The sequence below is a fragment of the Giraffa tippelskirchi genome, chromosome 5, assembly GCF_054371585.1.
Source record: "Giraffa tippelskirchi isolate mGirTip1 chromosome 5, T2T-mGirTip1v1.2.pri, whole genome shotgun sequence".
Lineage (NCBI taxonomy): Eukaryota > Metazoa > Chordata > Mammalia > Artiodactyla > Giraffidae > Giraffa > Giraffa tippelskirchi.
Window position 1 is genome coordinate 59,505,936 of NC_137279.1, and position 23,648 is coordinate 59,529,583.

At 41.8% G+C, this 23,648-nt stretch overlaps 1 protein-coding gene across 1 annotated transcript in view; it reads left to right on the forward strand.

Moving 5' to 3' along the window:
* Positions 1-23,648, forward strand: part of USH2A (usherin) — a 901,466-nt gene that overhangs the window by 853,134 nt on the left and 24,684 nt on the right. The window contains exons 64-69 of the mRNA XM_081491700.1: positions 73-282; positions 3,267-3,505; positions 4,608-4,816; positions 11,072-11,248; positions 12,803-12,886; positions 17,168-17,412. Of these exons, the coding sequence (XP_081347826.1) occupies positions 73-282; positions 3,267-3,505; positions 4,608-4,816; positions 11,072-11,248; positions 12,803-12,886; positions 17,168-17,412 (1,164 nt within the window). The remainder of the gene's footprint in view (positions 1-72; positions 283-3,266; positions 3,506-4,607; positions 4,817-11,071; positions 11,249-12,802; positions 12,887-17,167; positions 17,413-23,648) is intronic.

A 23,648-nucleotide genomic window follows, 5' to 3' on the forward strand; every position in this document is an offset into this window, starting at 1 on the left:
CTCTGGTTGCCAGTTTCTTTGCAGCCTGAGGTTACCTTACTTTTGACGGGTCTCACTGATTTCTCTTTGGAGGTCTGGGCCGTGAATTCAGCAGGAAAAGCCCCCAGTAGCTGGACGCGGTGTAGAACTGGACCTGCCCCCCCAGAAGGTCTCAGGGCCCCCAAGTTCCACGCGGTCTCTGCCACCCAAGCAGTGGTCAACATCAGCACCCCCCAGAAGCCCAACGGGATTGTCACTCTCTACAGATTGTTCTCCAGGAGCACCAGTGGGGTCCATACAGTGGTGAGCAGCAGTATTCTGATTGGTTTACTTAAATAATCAAGCTTGGTGCCCTTGCTTTTTGTTAGCCTTGATCCTTCTTTCTTACCCATCTGTTCTCAGTTGCCCTGTGGTGACCTTAGTGACACAAAGATCCCACTGCGAAGAAATAGCATCAGGAAACATACAGAAGATATGTAAATGCTTGGGGTGAGGAGGGCTAAAGGTGGTATTCAAGACTCCACCGATCTTGTAAGAAGCCTAAGACCTTAGAGATAATCAAATTAATTGAATGAATTTAATTAGGATACACATGTCAAGCACTTAACATAGTAGTGGCTTGTGTAAGGGGCCAAGAAACGGTCTTTGTCAGTGATGTAAATGTTAATATGAAAAAGGAAAAAACAGAGCAAAGAAAACCTCAGAATCCCCATTTTGGCATGAGCAAATCTCTAATAATACACTGAAAACTCAGTCTTTCGAGAAAGTTCTAGGTCTTTGGAAAAGACAACAGAATAGTTTGGCTCAGCCCTACTCCGCTGTTCATGCATTAACACATTTGGGGCACATTGAGGCGATAAGACAGACCTGTGGAGGGAAATCACTTTTCACATTGTGTTTTAGCCCAATGTGTTTTAGCCTTTTTCAGTTTTAGCCCTGAAAAGGACACTAATAATCAACTAGTCTGGTTCCTGCATTATTTAAATCAAGAGACTACCATCCTGGAGATGAAGTCTCTTTTCTCTGCAGGACAGCTGGTATCACTCTCACATTTCTCATGAATAAGTATAGATTATAATACTTTGTTCACACAAACCTCATAGAGAAATTGTGCACATCCCAGTATTACATGATAAATTATTTAGACTGATTGAGGGAACAATTTTGGCAAGTGTGGAGAAATCCTTTGAGGCCAGCGTGCCAGGTATGGAAACACAATTTCAAAAGATCACTCACATGCAAGGAAGTCTCGTGTTGAATGTTAAAGAAATATTAGCATATTTTCTACAAGGCTTCCGATTCAATAAATACAGATGATGTAAATACAATCAACCCTTGATTATCCATGCTTATAAAATGATAATATTAATAAACTAAAATAATTTATATTTGGAGTGGCTTGTATACATTTTTCTAAATAACAGGTAGCTCTTCTTAATTAAATGTTGCTTATGTCAATGTGAAAATGAGCTTTCAGTGTCTGAGCTCTTCTGTTCCAAAGAGCACTTAATAAAACCACAATAAGGTAAAAAACATTTGATCCAGATAAACTAGAAAGTTTATAATGCAACAAAGGTAACTGAGGAAAAAAACTATATTTTGTATAGAACAACACCCTTAGAGAAACACATGGACTTTCAAACTCTTAAATATATATAAATATATCAAAAAAGCAAGAGAGTTCCAGAGAAATACCTACTTCTGCTTTATTGACTACGCCAAAGCCTTTGTGTGGATCACAACAAACTGTGGAAAATTCTTAAAGACACGGGAATACCAGATCACCTGACCTGCCTCCTAAGAAATCTATATGCAAGTTAAGAAGCAATAGTTAGAACTGGACATGGAACAATAGACTGGTTCCAAATTGGGAAAGGAGTATGTCAGTGCTGTATATTGTCACCTTGCTTATTTAACTTCTATGCAGAGTACATCATGAGAAATGCCAAACTGAATGAAGCACAAGCTGGAATCCGGATTGCAGGAAGAAATATCAATAACCTCAGATATGCAGATGACACCACCCTTATGGCAGAAAGCGAAGAACTAAAAAGCCTCTTGATGAAGGTGAAAGAGGAGAGTGAAAAAGTTGGCTTAATACTCAACATTCAAAAAACTAAGATCATGGCATCCAGTCCCATCACTTCATGACAAATTGATGGGGAAACAATGGAAACAGTGGGAGACTTTATTTTGGAGGACTCCAAAATCACTGCAGATGGTGACTACAGCCATGAAATTAAAAGACACTTGCTCCTTGGAAGAAAAGCTATGATCAACCTAGACAGCGTATTAAAAAGCAGAGACATTACTTTGCGAACAAAGGTCCATCTAGCCAAACCTATCATTTTTCCAGTAGTCATGTATGGCTGTAAGAATTGGACCATTAAGAAAGCTGAGTGCCAAAAATTGATGCTTTTGAACTGTGGTGTTGGAGAAGACTCTTGAGAGTTCCTTGGGCTGCCAGGAGATCCAACCAGTCAATCCTAAAGGAATGCAGTCCTGAAAATTCATTGAAAGGACTGATGCTGAGGCTGAAGCTCCAATACTTTGGCCACCTTGTGCAAAGAACTGACTCATTGGAAAAGACCCTGATGCTGGGAAAGATTGAAGGCGGGAGGAGAAGGAGATGACAGAGGATGAGATGGTTGGATGGCATCACCGACTCAATGGACATGAGTCTGAGTAAGCTCTGGGAGTTGGTAATGGACAGGGAAGCCTGATATGCTGCAGTCCATGGGGTCACAAAGAGTTGGACACAACTGAGTGGCTGAACTGAACTGATTGATATATAAAATACATTTCAAGCTCATAATACTCAACTTTTAGAATTTGAGGGGAGTTTTCATACCCAAATTATTGATCCACACAAGTAACAATGGCAGAATATGAACCTTAGAAAGCATTGAGTTTGAAATATAATTCAAATATAGATTTTTTCAAAAAGGCATCATTCTGAGGGTCACAGAACTTGGTCAATATTTTGTGAGCGTTATGCCATTTTCTAGTATCTATGGTAATAGACAACACTGTGCCTTGTGATTCCTATCTTGTGGCCTCAAACTTCTATCTAACTGTTATCTCTTTGCAATTTTTGGCATGTGTAAGCCATGCCTCTCCCACTGGGTTGGTCATTCCTGAGGGTAAATACTGTGCTAGATGCTAGGGTGCATCTCCCAGAGTAACTGGCGAGGCACTATTTTCAGAGATTGTATGGTATGTGATAAAAGTGAACCAACTGTCTGTGACTTGCGACCTGGCCTCATCTAGCCTTCTCTCTCCTACAGCTGGCTGAAGGCCTGGCCACCCAGCAGACTCTTCACAGCCTGCAGCCCTTCACAACCTACTCCATTGGGGTGGAGGCCTGCACTTGCTTCAATTGTTGCAGCCAAGGGCCAACAGCAGAGCTGAGAACTCCTCCTGCTCCACCCGCAGGATTGTCCTCTCCACAAATCCACATGCTGGCCTCGAGGACAGCCTCCTTCCAGTGGAGTCCACCACTGTTCCCCAACGGTGTTATTCAAAGGTAGTGTGGGAGAGCCAAAGGGAGAAATGAACCGAAATAAGACATGCACACAGACCTTCAGCTTCCCAACATTCTCCAGGAAGACATGCTGATTGAACAGATACCTATAGCAAAATGGGCTTCCCTGGTGGCTCAGACAGTGAAGAAGCTGCCTGCAATGCAGGAGACCTGAGTTCGACCCCTGGGTTGGGAAGATCCCCCGGAGAAGGGAATGGCAACCCACTCCAGTATTCTTGCCTGGAGAATTCAATGGACAGGGGAGCCTGGTGGGCTACCAGTCCATGAAGTTGCAAAGAGTTAGACACGACTGAGCAACTAACACTTCATTTCACTTTATAGCAAAATAGACAAATAAATCGATGTGTGATCACATTCCTTACAAAGTGTTTCAATCATAAAATCAGCTAAGGATAGAAAGGTGAACAACAAAAATAAGAAACACAAGGCAAGGACTTTCCTAGCAGTCCAGTGGCTAAGACAACATACTTCCACTGCAGGAGGCACAAGTTTAATCCCTGGTCCTTCGTGACTTTCAATGCTGCCAAAAAAAAATGAAAGAAAGATGAAGAAATGTGTTCCCCTTCATTGAAAGAATGTGCTTCTCCTCATGGTTCCCTGGAATTTTTCACTCTGCAGGGCTCAGCTAGAACATAAGGAACTTCTGTGGCTAAATCAGAATTCCTTTGATGTCATTTAAAGTGTTGTAATGAACCACTGTTTGAAAGAGCAAAGAAGTTATTTCTCTCAAAATAATCTGTAGAGAGAAGAGATATTCTTTATTTCCAACAGAGGAGAACAGTTTTATTACTCTCCTCTAAAAAGAGAAATATCTTATCTCTACCAACAAGGATTGCTGCCTCCTGGGTAGACATGTGTATACATGGGACTTCTCTTATCATTTCTCTAGTTCCTTCTTCTGCCTACTTCCAACGGCATTAAATCAAGTGTTTCTGAAAGCAGCCGTCTCCCACAAGTGGGAGTTTTAAAGTGCTGGTGGTTCGGTGAAAGCAAAATGGCTTCTCACTAAACATCATCAGGTTTAAAAGAGAGTTAGACTAATTCCACTGACTGTTTCCTCTTTATGTGCTCATTCTCCTTCCAGCTATGAGCTCCAACTCTACATGGCATGCCCTCCGGATTCAGCCACCCCCTGTACCCCCAGCCAAACTGAGACCAAGTACACGGGGCCAGGGCGGAGAGCCAGCCTCGAGGGTCTCCAGCCCTACACCACCTACAAGCTGAGGGTGGTGGCCCACAACGAGGTGGGCAGCACGGCCACTGAATGGATCAGCTTCGTCACCCAAAAAGAATGTGAGTAGAAGTAGCTGCCACCATGTGCCGGAGAGGCAGCAGATCAGCCAGAGGGGAGGCTTGTCCTGAAGGGAGGGGAAAACATTTCGCTAAAGGGATTGAGTGTTCGATTCCAGTGAATGCTACTGAGACATCCATGAAGACAACTATCGGGGGAAAATGCCCATTGGATTAAACAGCATGGAGATCAAGAGGGAATTTAGGGAGGACTTCCCTGGTGGTCCAGTGACTAGGACTCCAAGCTCCCAAAGAGGGGGCCTAAATTTGAGCCCTAGTCAGGGAACTAGATTTTGCATGCTGTAACCAAAGATCCTGAGTGCCACAACTAAGACCCAATGCAGCCAAATTATTTTTTAAAAAAAAAAGAATGAATTTAGGAAGATTTGTCATGTAGCAATGGGATGAAAACCAATTTAGGGGAAGTTAATGCATGGGTAAGATGAAAATAGACAGTGAAGATGACTTTTTTAAATTTTTAAGCATTTTAATGAACTAATTTTATAATTTTATTTATCTATTTTTGACTGTACTGGGTCTTCATTGCTGCATGGGCTTTTCTCTAGTTGCAGCGAGCAGGGGGTACTATATAGTTGTGGTGCACTGGCTCCTCATTGCAATGGCTTCTCTTGTTTCAGCGCATAGGCTCTAGGCATGCAGGCGTCAGTAACTGCAGCATGTGGGCTCAGTGCACACGCTCAGTAGCTGTGGTGCAGGGGCTTAGTTGCGCCACGGCATGTGGGATCTTCCTGGATCAGGGATCGAACTCATGTCTCCTGCATCGGCAGCTGGATTCTTTACCATGAAGCCACCAGGGAAGCCTTATTTATTTATTTTTAGATAATTTTTTGAAAAGTTTGTCACTCCTTTTCCTTACAGTGACATAATCGCTCACACTGCCAGTAAGCACTGAAATCTGGCCCTTCCAAGAAGAACACAAGGGCTCCTGAGTGCAGAAAAGGGCAATTAACTAATTCATTGTGTCCTTATATTTCTATAAAAAAAACTCCTTTTCAGAATTGATAAGGTTTATATGTCTGCTTTTTAAAACTGGCAAATACAAAAAGTATTAAGAAGTACTTATAATCAGAACCAGCTATGTAGTTAGGGGGGTCCACTGGAAAATAAAAATACAGGGTCCCTTGTTCAGAAATCATTAAGAACGTCAAGACAATGACAGCAGAGCATCAGACTAAGTCTATAATTCTTCTACATGAGGGGCCCTGGGCAGCTGCATGAGTTACACACCCATGAAGCCAGTCCTGCTTACAATCCCACTACACCCAGAGGCAACCACCATTAATATGTTGGCATAGTTTATTCCGTTAATCCCTTTTTATGCAGCTTTTATTACGTGGTTGAGGTCATACTCTAGGGAAAATTTAGTATCTAATTTTTATACTTGATATTATTTTATTTGCATTTTCCATGGCATTAAACACTCTTAGCCACCAAGGTTAATGGCTGTATAATATTCCATCATGTGAATTAGTTGAGCCATTCCAGTTGTTTCTAATATTTTCCTTTTATAAATGTGGTGAGAAACAAACAAATCTTTGTGTGAGTGTCTGATTATCTTCTTAAATGGAATTTATCTTCAGCAAGTGGAATTTACTACATCAGGTATTTTAAGTATTTTAAGTTTTTGAATACTTATTGCAAATTTGCTTTCCAGAAACATTGTATCAGATTATAATCTTATTTGACACTGAAGTTTTTAAAAGTGAGAGATACACATTCATGAAAATCCAGTGCCTCATACAAAGGACCTTAGTGTGCCTGAGCAACAATATAGCAGGATGTTAGCCAAAGGTCATTTTTAAAGAGCTTGCTTATTGCTGGCACTGTTCAAGCATTATACAAATAATCCTTACTACAGACCTATGAAGTTAAGTCCTATTATTAAGCAGATTTACAGATGAGAAAGCTGAGGCAGGGCTACAGACTGTTCACTACAGTTCCAGGATGCTGTTCACGTCAATTAGAATCTGAACTGAGGCTCCTGGGGCTCTGGGAGGAGCTAAAGCCTGCGCTTCGGTCCTTCTATCTTCCACACTTAGAAAGTGGAAATGTTTCTCTAAGTTCTGGATCACTCAGCTCAGCAGCACCCTCGATACTGCTGTATTAACCTGGTCAACCAGCCCCCTACTCTCTGCAATAGAGATTTCAGACCTTCTCCACCCTCCTCCAACACCTCACTGCTCCTCACCCTGTTCCCACATGCCCTCACCATCCTCACCCACCTCTCATTACAGTCCCTGCAGAACTCCCTCCGCCAGGAAAGGAAAAGTCATCGATTAGTAATTGGCTCCCTTCCCACCCCAGACAGCCACATGCCCTACATCTCCATGATCCCCATCAGGGACACGGCAGGAAGGGGTGGTCCTTCCATCTGAAATAGACCCTCTTCTTGTGTTTTGACCACCACTTCCATCACTACTGATCACCATTTTTCTATCCCTAATCTTCAGTACATCACTGTTGCTTCTACCCTTCTAATTTTAAAGCAAACAGACTCCATTTCCCTTTTGATTCCTGCCCAGGTTCCTCGCCCCAGAGCACAACTCTTCTAAAGAATGGTCTTCAAGTGCTTTCTCATTTTCTTTCTTCCCACATTTTATTTAGCTTCCTCCCAACTTATTTCCACATCGTCCCTGCATGAAAATCTCTTCCTAAATTTGCCCTTGACCTCCACACTGATAATCCATTGGGCATTTTTCACCAGTAATCACATTGACTTCTTGGGAACATTCAGTGAGATTGAACCCTCAATCCTTGGTTAAAAAATGGTTCTCCATACTTTGCATGGCAACTCGCTCCCCGTTTTCCTCCTGCCTCTTTAGATGTTCAATTTTATTTATTTTATTTTTTAATATTTATTTATTTGGCTGTATCAGGTCTTAGTTGTGGCAATCAGGATCTTCACTGTGTCATGTGGGATCTTTTGTTGCAGGGCACAGGCTCACTAGTTGTGGCGCATGGGCTCTGTACAGGCTTAGTTTCTCTGCAGCATGTGGGATCTTAGTTCCCTGACCAGGAATTGAACCCATATCCCCTATATTGCAAGGCAGATTCAGTGGTAAAGAATCCACGTGCCAATGCAGGAGACACAGGAATAGTGGATTGGATCCCCTGCGTCAGGAAGACCCCCTGGGTCAGGAGGAGGAAATGGCAGTAATGGCACTCCAGTATTCTGGCCTGAAAAATCCTCTGGACAGAGGAGCCTGGTGGTCTACAGGCCATGGGGTCACAAAGAGTAGGACACAACTGAATGGCTGAGCATGCATGTAACTTCTTGACCTCTGACCAACAGGGAAATCCCTGCTCAATTTTAGTCAACTTTGTTGGTTGATCTTCCACCAATCGAGTTCTTTAAGCTTCAACCCTAAACTTTCTCTGCCCACGCTTTCCCCTTCCTCCCCCTTCCCTCTTTTTTCCTTCATCTCCTGCCTCACTTCTTCCCTCTTCAGGTGAGTTCATCTCTTCCAGGGCTTCCATTGCAAAGGCTGACTCCCAAATGGTCCCCTTCTCCCCAAGCCCTTGGCTTGAAACCCAGACTCTCATACTCTGCTTCCTCACCTCTCTTTGAGCTTCTCATAACCAGCTTGAGTTTGGAAGACTCCCCAACAGAGCTTATATCTTCTCCCTTAAACCTGTGCCTCCTTTAGCCTCATTCTCTCCATTTTATCTCTAGCACTGGGCAGTGTGTCTTAGATACCCAGAATGTGTTGTTTATGGAATGAGTGAAGGCATCAGAACTTCCTTGACATTAGAGAAGTGGCTAAAGTTTGCATTAGTACCAAAGGAGAGAGGGTTCTCTTAATCTGCTTACTGGATCCACAGACATGGAAAAATGACAAATGAATAACTGTCATATGGGGTTTAAATACTATTTATGTTCCTTTTAGCTCATTATACAAACTAACAGAGAGAAAATGTGGATCAGAGAATACAAACCACAAGATGCTTTGAAGATAGTATTTGCAGTTTTATATAAATGTAATCACTTGTACACTCAGTAAAGCACCTGGAAAATCATTAGCAGCATATTCTGCCCTCTCTTCCTAAATTACACCTTCAGTGGGAGAGCAGAGGTGAGATACAAGTGTTTAACAACTGGCCTCTTTGAGAGAAAAATGTCATGACTTGAAGTGCTTGCCAGTTTCCACAGTGTAGATACTCCCACTTGACTGATTTTAAGTTGCCAACATGACAACACTGAACACAGAGTTGGGAAGAGATCGTGTACTGTTATATAATATTTCCACCCTCCAGAGACAATAGATGTAAACAGCCTGAAGAGCACAGATATTAAAATGCAAAGTTTTAATATTTATTACTTTTGTTTTAATATATTTAGGTTTACATGATTTAATTTTTAATTGTGGCTGGGTTCAATAACCAACTCACAAAATTCCTGAATGTTTAACAATCAGGATGAACCAGCTCAGAACTAGAGTGCCCCCATAAAGTGAATTAGTAAATTGTGCTCCTTTAAATAAATGCATATTGATTACAACAAAATAACATAGCCTTTGGAGTTAAGCCTGGGTTCAGATCTTTGGTCCCCTACCAGCTGTTGACATTAAGCAAGTTATTTAATGTCTCTGAAACTTAGTCCCTTCCCCTGAAAAATTAGGAGCTAATTCTTACAAGATTGTTTTAAGGAGTAACTGAAAAAAAGTACATCAAGTACTCTATTATACATGCATTGTACTACTTTATTGACATAGTAGTTATCATTTTCTCAATACCCAAATCCATTATTCCTGATTATTTTGATAGTTTGATCACTCTTTTTTTCCTCAGGAAGATCTCCGCATCCTACAAGGCAAATAAAGCCCCTATCTTTCTATTTTCATACTATTTACAAGCCTTCCCTTTATCTATACTGTTACAATGTAGGGGAGAAGGGGAAATCTACAGAAATTAAATGAAAGAGTGGAACCACAACAAATACAATAGTATGTTTCATTGTGATATTAGGCTCAATTTGTGTTAAAAAAATCAAAATGAAAAAATCAAAAACCAAAAGCCATTGAAAAATACTTCTTGTTTCAGTATTTGCAGAAACATTTTCCTCTGTTTATGTAAGCATTTTCCTCTCATCTTATTTTGAAAGATGAGAACCAAGTTTGTCTTCCTAGTTTAATCTATGATCACAATAACATAATGATTCCTTATTTTGTTATATTTCCCCACATCAGCAACACATGGATTTGATTTTAAAAGAAAAAAGGATACCCAATTTATTTCTACCACTCACATTTTTCCTAAAAGCCAATTTCATATATAGCTGGATCTTAGTGTTGTTACAAATGTATTGATTATTTTGGAGCAAATGAGATCTCATGAAATAAATCTCTTCTGACTTGACAAGATGATATGGTATCCCTTCATTTGTTGCTACCAAAATGATTCATTTAAAAGATGAGCCTCCGTTAAGGCTTATTCTTCCTTTATTTTAGTAAGGAGCTGAAAAATGAAAAGGGAGCATTCCTGCTAAATGCACACAAAGTCACTTCTCTATCTGATATAATACTTAAGAGACCTGAGCTTGATTATATACTAATGTACTGTGCTATTGATTGATTAGTCAGGGCAATGAATTATTATTCTCGAATTGCTATTTGCAAGGCTTTTTAACTATCTTAGAAAACAAACTAACGGTTCAAGAAAAAGCTTTAAAAATAAATGGGTGCCAAAAGAACATAATTCACCATCTAAGCAGTTTGGTTGGGAGAAAAAAATATATATTAACTTCATCTAGTCCTTGGGGCTTTGTAGCAATAAATATTGATTTGATATGAAAAATAGCTATCCGCTGGAGTTAATAGTGTTAAGGATACTTTACCTGTTAAAAGAAGGAAAATGTAACAAAATGTGAGCTCTGGGGCTATGCTGATGAGCAGAACCATTGTATGTTAATAGTTGTATTGCATAAAACACCATTCTTCATTGATTTTTTTTTTTTTTGGAAAGCAGGTACAACGTTGCTGAGAAAGCATTTCACATATGTTCCAGTGATTTTCTTTTCACCCCCAATGCCAGGTTTTTCCTTTAAGCTATAAGGTAAATAGGAAGGGTTCTAGCAAGGGCAAAATTTAAAATGTGTGCTCATATTTGAAAATAAAAAGCATACACACACACACACCACACATACACCCCACTATTTTTAGAACTTAGAACCTACTCTCAGCTATTTTTAGAACTTAGCACCTCTGCCAGGTGTTTTTAGAACTGACATCCCTCTCGCAGTGCCGCAGTACCACGCCCCGTTCTCAGTGGACAGCAACCTGTCCGTGGTGTGTGTGAACTGGAGCAACTCCTTCTTGCTGAACGGGCGGCTGAAGGAGTTCGTCCTGACAGATGGGGGACAGCGCCTCTACAGTGGCCTCGACACCACCCTCTATATCCCGAGGACCGCAGACAAAAGTGAGTCTCCTGCCTCCATTTCTCAGTGTGTAAGGAACCGGGTTTCCCAGCTTTCCAAGATGCTCGATCTGAAAAGGTGACCCGCAGACGTTCAGCATTAACACGTCCTGGGTTAAGTGACCACTTATGGAAAAATGACTGCTCCGTGTCAATCAGGTTGACCTGCCTGGTGCACTGCGTTTGTGATGCAGTCCTCGGAGCACTGCTTCCGCTGACCTGAGGGCCCCCAGGAACAAGACAGGAGGGCAGCTTGTGTGTGCCAGACAAATAGCACTCACTAGCAGTGTCGTTGTTGTTCAGTTGCTAAGTTGTGTCCGACTCGGTGACAACATGGACTGCAGCATGCCAGGCTTCCCTGACCTTCACTATCTCCCAAAGTTTGCTCAAACTCACGTCTTCTTGAATCACTGATGCCATGAGCAATGGGTGTCCTGAAATAATACACTTTTAGGGACTTTGGAGTTTTTCTTGAGGCACCGCCAGCACAGTCAGGCCATGACCATCTCCAGATATTAAGGACTCTGAGTAAGGGCTTTTCTTAACCAACCTCCATATCTGTTCTTGAAATAATGACCCTCTTCCCTCTAACACCGAATTCCTTCACCCTATTTAATTACATGTGCTTCTGTTTGCCTTGTTTTTAAATTGAAATGAGAAAATGCTTTACAAGATACTATTTTCTGAGGATCAGCATGGCCATAGAACTAATAGATGAGAGGTCATTTTGAACAATCTGGGTTTATACAATGAATTAATTAGTGTTGTTTTTTTTGGTTTCATTGAAAATATGTACTATTTATTTTGACTAAAAGGTGCAGGTAACCAATGAGCTCCAGCATTGCATTTATAACACTTGAAACTAATCAATAACATTTTTACAACAATCCAGCTACACATTTTCATGGCCACAGTTCTTGGTCACCTGGGCAGCTTGTTGTTATGGGGAGATGGCCTACGGTTGGGAGATTCATGTTCTACCCCTGTCCGGGCCTTTAACCATCTGTGTGACCTTACAAGACTCATTTCCCACGGGGTCCTGAGTACTGTAAGAAGTATTTAGGCCATTTGATTTCCAGGATCCCTTTTGAGCTCTCCTGCTTAATAAGAAACTCTGGGTCACCCAGTAAAGGAACATCTGTGAGTTTTAAAGAAACAGGTTCAGATCATATGCAGAACAAGGTATACTGTATGTATTGGGTTGGCCCAAAAGTTTGGGTTTTTTCATAATAGCTTATGGAAAAAGCCAAATGAACTTCTGGGCCAACCCAATATTATCCTTTACTCCTCTGATAATTCTTTTCCTTTGCTAGATAACCTCTGAACTTCTTTAGTTCTGTTACTTATATATATGCTATTACTACACTAATAATAGCCGGGGGGGAGGGGTTTGATAGTTTTTAACTTTGAAATTAAAGTTTACATAGTAGATAAAACCTCAAAACTTGCTGTGGAATTCTGTTTTTAGACTGTTTCATGTTCTAATACGTTGCTTTTCTGAAACTGTGCCCACTATTTGTTGATGTTGAATAACTAAGTCATCTACCTCTCGTTTAGCTTTCTTTTTCCAGGTCATCTGCACTACAGAGGAAGGAAGTGTTAAGACGCCTTTGGTCCAATATGATACCTCCACTGGATTTGGTAAATATCTAACTCAAATTATATTTAGTGTAGCATTTACTCATTTTCCTAAAGAAACATGCATGTTTATTTGTAAATACTTGTTTGTTTATATATATATGTGTGTGTGTGTGTGTATATATATATAGAAGTATATATACATCTTAGCATAGGCTATATGGAAGAAATTGTGTGAAGTGTTGTAAGAATTTGTTTTAAATCCTCATGAAACTTACATTAGGCAAGGGGTTAGGGTATGCTCTTAAAATGCCAAATCATTGAATTGTAGATTCAGAGAGAGATGACAAAACTTCTCTCCTAATCACGAATTCTGTCAATAAAGAGCCCTATGAATTTGTGTACCAAAAAAAGTGAATTTATAGAGGAAGTCAGAGGAAAGAGAAGATACTCTAATACCAATCTGTGTTGATCATAATGATAATATTCCAGATTCAGGGCCTAAAATGATGAATTTGGGACATTTTTGTCTTGTATCCTCTGTAAAAGATCATGATTGACTGTTAATACCAAGTAATTTAGTTGAAGTGGTGAAATTGCAATTTTTATGGAGCATCTTTTAAACTGAGTTTTCCCCATAATCTTTGCATCTAACATATAAAATAATTTACAATTTCAAAGGGCAAGTTAGAGAAATGCCAAATCTTTTCCATTAAAGTAGAATTGAGACTACTACCCTATTTTAAATTCCAGTAAGTAATGTTCTACTTTGTATGCTTATTTAGTTTGCTTAAAAAAAAAATTCAAAAATTCTGAAACACGGGTATACATACATAGTGTTATTAAACGTAACTTCAATCTATAAAAATAATGAAGTATTATTCTGTTTCCAGACATTACATGTCTGGATGCCATGTAAAATCTCTTGTAACACCTAACGCATAGTGTATTTCATCTTACATAATAGCAGCTGTGGGACAGAGCAGACCTCATTCGATATTCTTTTAGGAACCCCAGTGTTTCCACAAGTGGAAAGATTAAGACCTGAGGGACATGGGGACTTATCCAAGAATGCCCCCTGCCAGCTCATTACTGAGAAGTTAAACATGGTTTTTCTGTAGACTCCTGGTCCCATGATTTTTCTTTAGCAGTGGTTCTCAAATCTAAGTGTAGATAAGAATCATCTTGCTGATTTTATTTATTATATCCTTTCCAGGGCCCTGGTGGAGATTTTGAATCAGATGGGCCTAGAAATCTGCTCTTTAAACAGGTTCTGCCCAGTGATACTGACACAGGGAGCAGGACCATGTGATGAGTAAAACCACATGTGATCTCACCAGTCTAGTCTCCCTAGTCAGTGGGGAGTATGCCTTCCCTGGAGACAGGCAATTAACAGGGTGGGATTTACTCTGGCTCCAGCTCTGGGTTGGGTTTTTCTTTGGAGTCAAAGGGAATTGACTTATCCACAGGAATTCCTTACCCTGATCGTGAATTTCCAACTTGATGAGTGGAGTCCCTTAAAATGAAAGGGTACTTTGCAAAGAGAAACAGGGATGAAGAGACACCATCTGGTCAGGATTTTCAAGCTCTTCATAACAAAGGAGAAATCTCCTGTCGGTTCATGAATGGAAATTGGGGTTCCATTGCTGAGAGGAGGAAAACTGAAAACCATGTGAAGTTATGGGAGATTCCCAGATGTATTGTCCAACTAATATCCATAGTCACTTTTAATTTGTATACTCTAACTTTAAAAATGTTTCTGTTCCCTTGCATGAAGGCACCTTCAAGCAGGAAATTCACACAGACCTCATTTCCATCCAACTGGTGGGAGAGCTGTTTCCCTTTTGAGGCTTCCCCTGGACAGGCTGACCTGTGTCACCCTGAGTCCTCCTGAGCAAGGGGTCCACTGGGACCATCAGATCCACTTCTGGAGTAACAGTCCTGTGCTCCACATGGAGAAAGTTCAACTCTTCTAGCGCCTAGGCAAAAACTGTTGTGTTGCTTTTTTTAATCAAACAACACACGTTGGTTCCTAATTAGAGGAATTCTCTGGAGCTTGATCAGAATTTTGACACCAACACTTCATTTTAGAGATGAGGCCCAGAGAGGCAGAGGGACTTTTTTTAGGACAGAGGTATCAGAAAGAGCTAGGGTTAGCAAAGTATATCCCGCGTGGCATTCAAATTTTGTCACCCTCTCTCCCTCCTTGAAACATTCTCACCCCTGCACTGAACACTTCCCCTTTGATCCACTTCCCCTGAGAATGTAGGTGTGAGGGCCAAGCAGGCCCATGCAGTCCTTCAAGTGCTAAAAAGGCAGAAAGCCATCCACAGAACAGGTATTTCCAGCTGTGTCTGTCTATCCTTCTTCCTCTTGACCATTTGTTGTTGTTCAGTCATACAGTCATGTCTGATTCTTTGTGATCACATGGACTGCAGCACACCAGGGCTTCTCTGTCCATCACCAACTCCCAGAACTTACTTAAACCCATGTCCATCAAGTCAGTGATGCCATCCAGCCATCTCATCCTCTGTCATCCCCTTCTCCTCCTGCCTTCAATCTTTCCCAGTATCAGGGTCTTTTCCAATGAGTTGTCTCTTTGCATCAGGTGGCCAAAGTATTGGAGTGTCAGCTTCAGCGTCAGTCCTGCCAATGAATACTCAGGACTGCTCTCCTTTAGGATTGACTGCTTCGATCTCCTTGCAGTCCAAGGTACTCTCAAGAGTCTTCTCCAACACCACAGTTCAAAAGCATCAATTCTTTGGCACTCAGCCTTCTCTGTGGTCCAACTCTCATATCCATACATGACTACTGGAAAAACCATAGCTTGGACTATATGGACGTTTGTCGGCAAAGTGATATCTCTGCTTTTTAGTACGCTGTCTAGGTTTGTCATTGATTTTCTTCCAAGGAGCAAATGTCTTTTAATTTCATGGCTTCAGTCATGATCTGCAGTAATTGTGGAGCCCAAGAAAATAAGGTCTGTCACTGTTTCTATTTTTTCCCCATCTACTTGCCATGAAGAGATGGGACTGCATGCCATGATCTTCGTTTCTTGAATGTTGAGTTTTAAGCCAGCTTTTTCATTCTCTTCTTTCACCTTCATCAAGAGGCACTTTAGTTTCTCTTCACTTTCTGCCGTTAGGGTGGCGTCACCTGCATATCTGATGTTATTGATATTCCTCCGGCAATCTTGATTCCAGCTTGAGCTTCATCCAGCCCAGCATTTAACATGATGTACTCTGCATAGAAGTTAAATAAGCAGAGTGACAATACACTCTGCTCCTTGACATGCTCCTTTCCCAATTTTGAACCAGAGCATTGTTCCAAGTCCAGTTCTAACTGTTGTTTCTTGACCTACATACAGGTTTCTCAGGAGGCAGGCAAGGTGGTCTGGTATTCCCATCTCTTTAAGATTTTTCCACAGTTTGTGCCATGAGCCTTGGATTTAGAAAAGCAGCTCCCTGGCCCTCTGCTTCATGCCAATCTAATGGCAGCTGCCACAGATCCTGAGGCCTCTAAGCTGGCCCTAGCAAGGGGCTAGGCTTGAGATGATCTTAGACTCTCCTGCTCAGATAACCAGGCTGATGGCAGGATTCCACCACCTTACCCTGTCCTGTAGTGGACCTGGAAGCTTTCCTATCTGCCTGGCCCATTTCAGTTCTCCCAGGGCATTTGAATGATGACTTGCAGAGCTCTTGCTGCTTAACCGAGGGGCCAGAGCACAAGAAGTAAAGAAACTATATGTTAATGAGTGAAGGCTATTAACAACCCAACAGAAAATGGGATCTGCTGTCTCAATATCTGGTTTGCATAGAACTTCACGGGAACAGGGCAGTTACAGGAAGTGAGGGAACACTGGATGCACACAGCTATGTGTGTTGTGTGATGAGGTGTCTGCAGCAATGTTTATCTTGGTTCCAGCCCCTCACGTGAGCCCAGAAAGGACTTTGCTCCCAGGGCACATAGCTGTGACTTAGGCTTTCACCAGGGTTACTTTGCATGCATGCATATGTGCTTAGTTGTGTCCAATTCTTTGCAACCCCACAGAATGTTACTTTGATAACCCTCTTGAAAATCTCCTCGTCCTACCTCCAACTGTATTTCCAGGGAATGTGCCAAGGCAGCTGCAATTTCCAACCTGTGAAGTGTCAGCAGGGTCTCCTGAGGATTGTCAGGGTCTCCTTACACCCCGCTGACCCACTGTTCCATTTCCCCAGCCTGAGCACAAGTGCACCCAAACACTATAAATTCATGTCTAGTTTGTTATCAAACAACAGAGGAAGAAGTCACAAATTTGCCTTTCGAAATAACGTTTCCCTTTTCTGTCCTTGGGTTTTGCAGGCCTGGTGCTGACAACTCCTGGAGAAAAGAAAGGATCAGGAAGCAAAAGCGCGGAGTTCTACAGCGAGTTGTGGTTCATAGTCTTAATGGCAGTGCTGGGCTTGATTTTGTTGGCCATTTTCCTGTCCCTGATACTACAGAGAAAAATCCACAAAGAACCATATATCAGAGAGAGGCCTCCCCTAGTGCCTCTTCCAAAACGAATGTCTCCATTGAATGTCTACCCACCCGGGGAAACCCATATGGTATGTTTCTAAAGGCAGTCTCACTTCTCTCCCAATGGACTAGAATATTTGTTTTTATTTAGAAGGAAACATTTTCAAAACCATAGTAGCAAGGGACTAGATGACAGTTCAGTCTGGCTAAATGTAGGGCCAAGAGAGGCTAACCCTTGAACAGCATTCTCAGCTTTGGCTGCTCATTAGATATTTATATTTTATTTGTTTATTTGGCTGTGCTGGGTCTTAGTTGTGACACTCAGAATCTTCCATCTTCATTAAGGCATGTGGGATCTTTAGTGGCAGCCTGTGGGATCTAGTTCCCCAACCAGGGATCGAACCTGGGCCCCCTGCATTGGGAGAGTGGAGCCTTAGCCATTGGACCACCAAGGAAGTCCCTTGGTTGCACAATAGAATCACCTGATGCTAGAGACAGAATCTTGGTGTGTCCCCGGCAAATTCATATGTTGAAACCCTAGTCCCAAAGGTGATGGTATCAGGGGGGAAGGGCTTTGAGAGGTAATTAGGTCATGAGGGTGCAGCTTCATGACTGGGATTAATGCTCTTATAAAAGAGAGCCCAGGGAGGTCCCCTCTCCCTTCCACCATGTGGGGACCAGGAAGTGTGCCCCCACCACACATTCAATCTGCTGGCACCTTGATATTGGACTTCTCAACCTCCAGAGTTTAAGAAATAAATTAGTGTTGTCTCTAGGCCACCCAGTCCAGTGTTCTGTTATAGCAGCCCTAACGGGCTAAGACATCTGGGAAACTGAAAAATACCAATGCCTGGGCCTTATCCCAGAAATTCTGATTTCATTGGCTTTGGGTGGGACTTGGGGATTGGTATTCCTATTCTAACTCCAAAAGTGATTCTAATGTGCCCTGGGGGTGAATATGCCCTGTAGTTATGTCAGGGCATAGCAGAGGAGAGTTATGTTGAAATCAACTGGAGAATTTATAGGTTATGTTACTGTGCAACTTGGAGGATTAGAGATAAAGGGAAAGATGGGGAGGGATTTAAGTGCTAGCAGTGCTGGGTCTGTCCTTGGCTGTAACACCCTGCACCAGGGTGGATGGATGGCTCTTTGTGACTCCAGACCACCCACTGCCAAAACAGAGGTTGGGCAAAGATTCAGGAGCTAAAGGTAACACAGAGGGTGACCCGGGGCGTTGCCCCACAGAGCACTAATTGAAGCTGTAAAGGAGACTGATCCCCACGGTACACTCTGGAGTGGGGCTGTGTCTACCTAGGCCAGGAAAGGATGTAATTTCTAATCTCCCCCAGGCACCAGTCTGCTCTGCAAACTGGGTGCCAAAACCCATCTTCCCCCAGTTTGCACTAGACTCTGTGTGAGCTAGTGGCCACCGTGTGTAGCTGACATTCTGATCACCAATTCCAATGTGTAGGAGAGGTTTTTGGTACCAGCACAAAATTCTCTGACACCAGCTGTGTCTTCCAGTTCAATTCAATTCTGACGCTATCTACCCAGAAATAGCCTCAGATCCCACCAGAGTCTCAGTCCTACGAGACGCTTACCTGCTCTGTGTCCCCTTCCTGCCAACTTCAGACAAGTCCAGGTTATGACTTTTGACTACAGATTGGAGGTTCCAGTGACCCACTCCTTCAGTTTTTAAATCCGTTAACGAATTTAACAAATGGTAATAAATTTTCAATTCATTATCATTTTCAAGATCACAAAGCATGAGTTTAGTCCAGCTGGTTTAAGTGCAGGTTTTACTTCTACAGTCAGCCCTACATATCTACCAGTTCCACACCGACACCCACACAGGGCTGGCCGTAAGATCTGAGCTTTCTTGGAGTTTGGTACCCGTGGAGGGGGCGGTTCCTGGAGCCAATTCCTCTTGGATATGGAGGGACAATTGTATTTACTGGCTTGCAGATTCTTTTATTCTCTGAAATACTAAAAAATCATGCAGTGTCACTTTGGACTAAGCAATTAGTTTCTACTCACTGAGTGGTTTAAATTGAAGAACTCTTTATGTTATGAAAATGCATCTCCAGATAGTATTAATGTGTGGGTATGATTATGCTGTCCTTGGAGAAACACGAAGAATTTGTTTTCATTTTAATTTTATTAAAATATAGTTGATTTATAATGTGTTGATTTTGTGGAAGAGCAGAGAGATTCAGTTATACATATATATATATTCATTTTCATATTTTTTTCCATTGTGCATTATCAAAGGATATTGAAGATAATTCTCCTGCTGTACAGTAGGACCTAGTTGTTTATCCACCCTATATACAATAGTTTGCATCTACTAATCCCAAACTCCCAGTCTTTACCTCCCCCATATCCCTGCCCCTTGGCAACTAGAAATCTGTTCTCTATGCCCTTAAGTCTGTTTCTGTTTCATAGATAGATTCATTTGTGACATATTTTAGATTCCACCATAGGTATTATCATATAGTACTTGTCTTTGACTTTGGCTTACTTCACTTAGTGTGATAAACTCCGGGTCCTTCCATGTTACTATAGATGGTATTATTTCATTCTTTTTTATGGCTGAGTAAATATTCCATTGTGTAAAACAACACATCTCCTTTATCCATTCATCTGTTGATAGACATTTAAGTTGTTTCCATATCTTGGGTATCATAAATATTGCTGTTATGAACATTGTGGCTGCATGTATCTTTTCAAATTAGAGTTTTGTCTGGATATATGCCCAGGAGTAGGATCGCTGGATCATATGGCAACTGTATTTTTAGTTTTTTGAGGAACCTCCATACTGTTTTCCATAGTGGCTGTACCAGTTTAGATTCCTACCATGTGTGTAGGAGGGTTCCCTTCTCTGCCAGCATTTATTGTTTGTGACTTTGTTGCTGCTGGCCATTCTGATGAGTGTGAGGTGGTATCTCATTGTAGTTTTGACTTGCATTCATCAAATAATTAGCAATATTGAGCATCTTTTCATACGTCTATTGGCCATCTGTGTATCCTTTTTGGAGAAATGTCTATTTAGGTCTTTGGCCCATTTTTTAATTGGGTTATTTGTTTTTTGTTATTGAGTTGTATGAGCCATTTATATATTCTGGATATTAAGTCCTTGTCGAGCTTACATATTTGCAAATATTTTTTTCCCAGTCCATAAGTTGACTTTTCATTTGGTTTATGGTTTCCTTTGCTGTGCAAAAGTATATAACTTTGATTAGGTCCCATTTGATGATTTTGGGCTTTTATTTCTATTGCCTTAGGAGACTGACCTAAGAAAACATTAGTACGATTTATGTCATAGAATGTTTGGTCTGTGTTCCCTTCTAAGAGTTTGATGGTGTCGTGTCTTGTATTTAAGTCTTTAAGCCATTTTGAGTATATTTTTGTGCATGGTACGAGGGTGTGTTCTATTTTCATTGACTTGTGTGTGGTTGTCCAGCTTTCCCAACACCACTGATGAAGAGACTCTCCTTCTCCGTTGTATTTTCTTGTCTCCTTTGTTAAATGACAATAGGTATGTGTATTTATTTCTGGGCTCTTTATTCAGTTCCATTGATCCACGTGTCTTTTTGTGCCAATCTCATATTGTTTTGATTACTGTAGTTTTGTAATAATGTCCCACAACCCACTCTTTGGGTTCAAATAGTTTTCTAGGACAACTCAAAAATCCCAGAGAAACATTTCACTTACTGAATCACTAGTTTCTTATAAAACGGTATATGTCAGTAACAGCTGATGGAAGGTCTAGGGGAAGGACCCAGGGCATCCATGCCCTGAATGCACCACTCTCCCAAAATCTCCATGTGCACAACAACCCAGAAGCCATCTGGACCCCATGTCGGGGGCGGGGGGGGGGTGGTTATGGAGGCTTTGTTACGTAGGCGTGATTGGTTGTTATTCACCATCGGTGATTGATTCAACTCCCATTCTTTCTCTCCTCTCTGGAGAGCAGAGTGTGAGACTGAAAATTCTGACCCTTTAATCAAAAGGTTGGTTTCCCTGGCAGTCAGCCCCCAAATTAAGTGCAACCAAAAGTCACTTCATTAACATAACAGAAGACATATTTATCATGTTAATTATTTAGAAAATCCTAAGTATTTGAGAAGCCCTGTGCCAGAATCCAGACAAAGATCAAATATGTATTTCTCATTCCAAGGCTTCATCCTAATCTCAAAGAAGCACAATGCCAACAAATGTTTAAACTACCATACAGTTGTACTCATTTCACATGCCAACAAGATAATGCTCAAAATTCTTCAAGCTAGGCTTCAACAGTATGTGAACTGAGAAGTTCCAAACGAACAAGCTGGATTTAGAAAAGGAAGGAGGACCAGAGATCAAATGCCAACATCTGTTGTATCATATAAGAAGCAGGAGAATTCCAGAAAGACATCTACTTCTGCTTCATTGACTACACTAAAGCCTTTGACTGTGTGGATCATAATAAACTGTAGAAAATTCTTAAAGATTTGGGAATACCAGACCAGCTTGCCTGCCTCCTGAGAAATCTGTATGCAGTTCAAGAAGCAACAATTAGAACCGGGCATGGAACAAAAGACTGGTTCCAAATTGAGAAAGGAGTACATCAAGGCTATATATTGTCACCCTGCTTATTTAACTTATATGCAGAGTACATCATGCAAAATGCCGGGCTGGATGAATCACAAGCTGAAATCAAGATTGCTGGGAGAAATATCAGCAACCTCTGATATGCAGATGAAACAACCCTAATGGCAGAAAGTGAAGAAGAACTAAATAGCTTCTTGTTTAAGGTGAAAGAGGAGAGTGAAAAAACTGGCTTAAAACTCAACATTCAAGAAATGAAGATCATGGCATCCAGTCCCATCACTTCATGGCAAGTAGATGGGGGAAAATGGAAACAGTGGCATATTTTATTCTATTTTATTGAGCTCCAAAATTACTGTGGATGGTGACTGCAGCCATGAAATTAAAAGATACTTGCTCCTTGGGAGAAAAGCTATGACAAACCTAGACAGTATATTAAAAATCAGAGACATTACTTTGCCAAAAAAGGTCTGCATAGACCAAGCTATGTTTTTTCCAGTAGTCATGTATGGATGTGAGACTTGGACCATAAAGAAGGCTGAGCACCAAAGAACTGATGCCTTTGAATTGTGGTGCTGGAGAAGACTCTTGATAGTCCCTTGGACTGCAAGGAGATCCCACCAGTCCATCCTAAAGGAAATCAATCCTGAATATTCATTGGTAGGACTGATGCTGAAGCTGAAGCTCCAATACTTTGGCCACCTGATGCAAAAAGCCAACTCATTGGAAAAGACCTTGGTGCTAGGAAAGATTGAGGGCAGGAAGAAAAGAGGGCAACAGAGGATAAGATATTTGGATGGCGTGACCAACTCAGTGGACATGAGTTTTAGCAAGCCCTGGGAGATAATGAAGAACAAGGAAGCCTGGCATGCTGCAGTTCATGGGATCACAGAGTCTCACATGACTTAGCAACTGAACAACAGATGATTTGAGAAGTCCTGTGCCAGAATCCAGACAAAGGTCAAATATGTATTTCTCATTATAAATCAGTTATCACAGCATCATCCAAATTAAGCACAGAAACCTGGTCAAAGTGCTTAAGTTTCAAGACTTCATAACACAGAAATGGAGGATAGCACTGCCCACCTTCCAGACCAGTTCACTTTTCAAGGACAGAGCAATGAGCAGACGTCAAAGTCCCAAGGAAGTGAGATCACAGCCAAGTAGCAGAAGCCTTGAGGGCACAAGAGAACCACAGTCTCTCAGAGAGCCGGGGACTGTGGCTGGTGCGGGAAGCCGCCGGGGGACAGTGACTGGGTGGTGGGAAAGCAAGAAAGATGCTTTCTATCCCCTGGCCCTTGGCTCCCTCGACAACCACGTCCTCTCTCCTCGCTCTGCCCTCCAAGCCTCCTTCCTCCCTGAGCACATTTGGGTCCTCGTGTGGGCCAGCTGCTGAATGTATGGCTGCTGAGTGGTCAGTTCAAGCCCGGGGCCACATGCTTCTGTTCAGGGGAGAGTCCTGAGGAGACTCGCCTTGAGGGGCTGGCACTGCAGAGTTTTCCCTTGTTGGACAGTGACATTCTCTGCACTGATGGAGAGAGGGGCCAGGAAGGCTGGAAAGGTCTGTTTAGCTGACCTGGGGGATGACTAAAATCACCCCTGGGACCAATCGAATGTGTGGAGAAGGTGGACGGAGTGGTTGCTCAGGTACATCTCCTCTATGACACGACCTGAGTTACAGGAGACAAACCCACAGGCCAGTAACATTCAGAACTGGGTTCAGGGCTCATTTCTG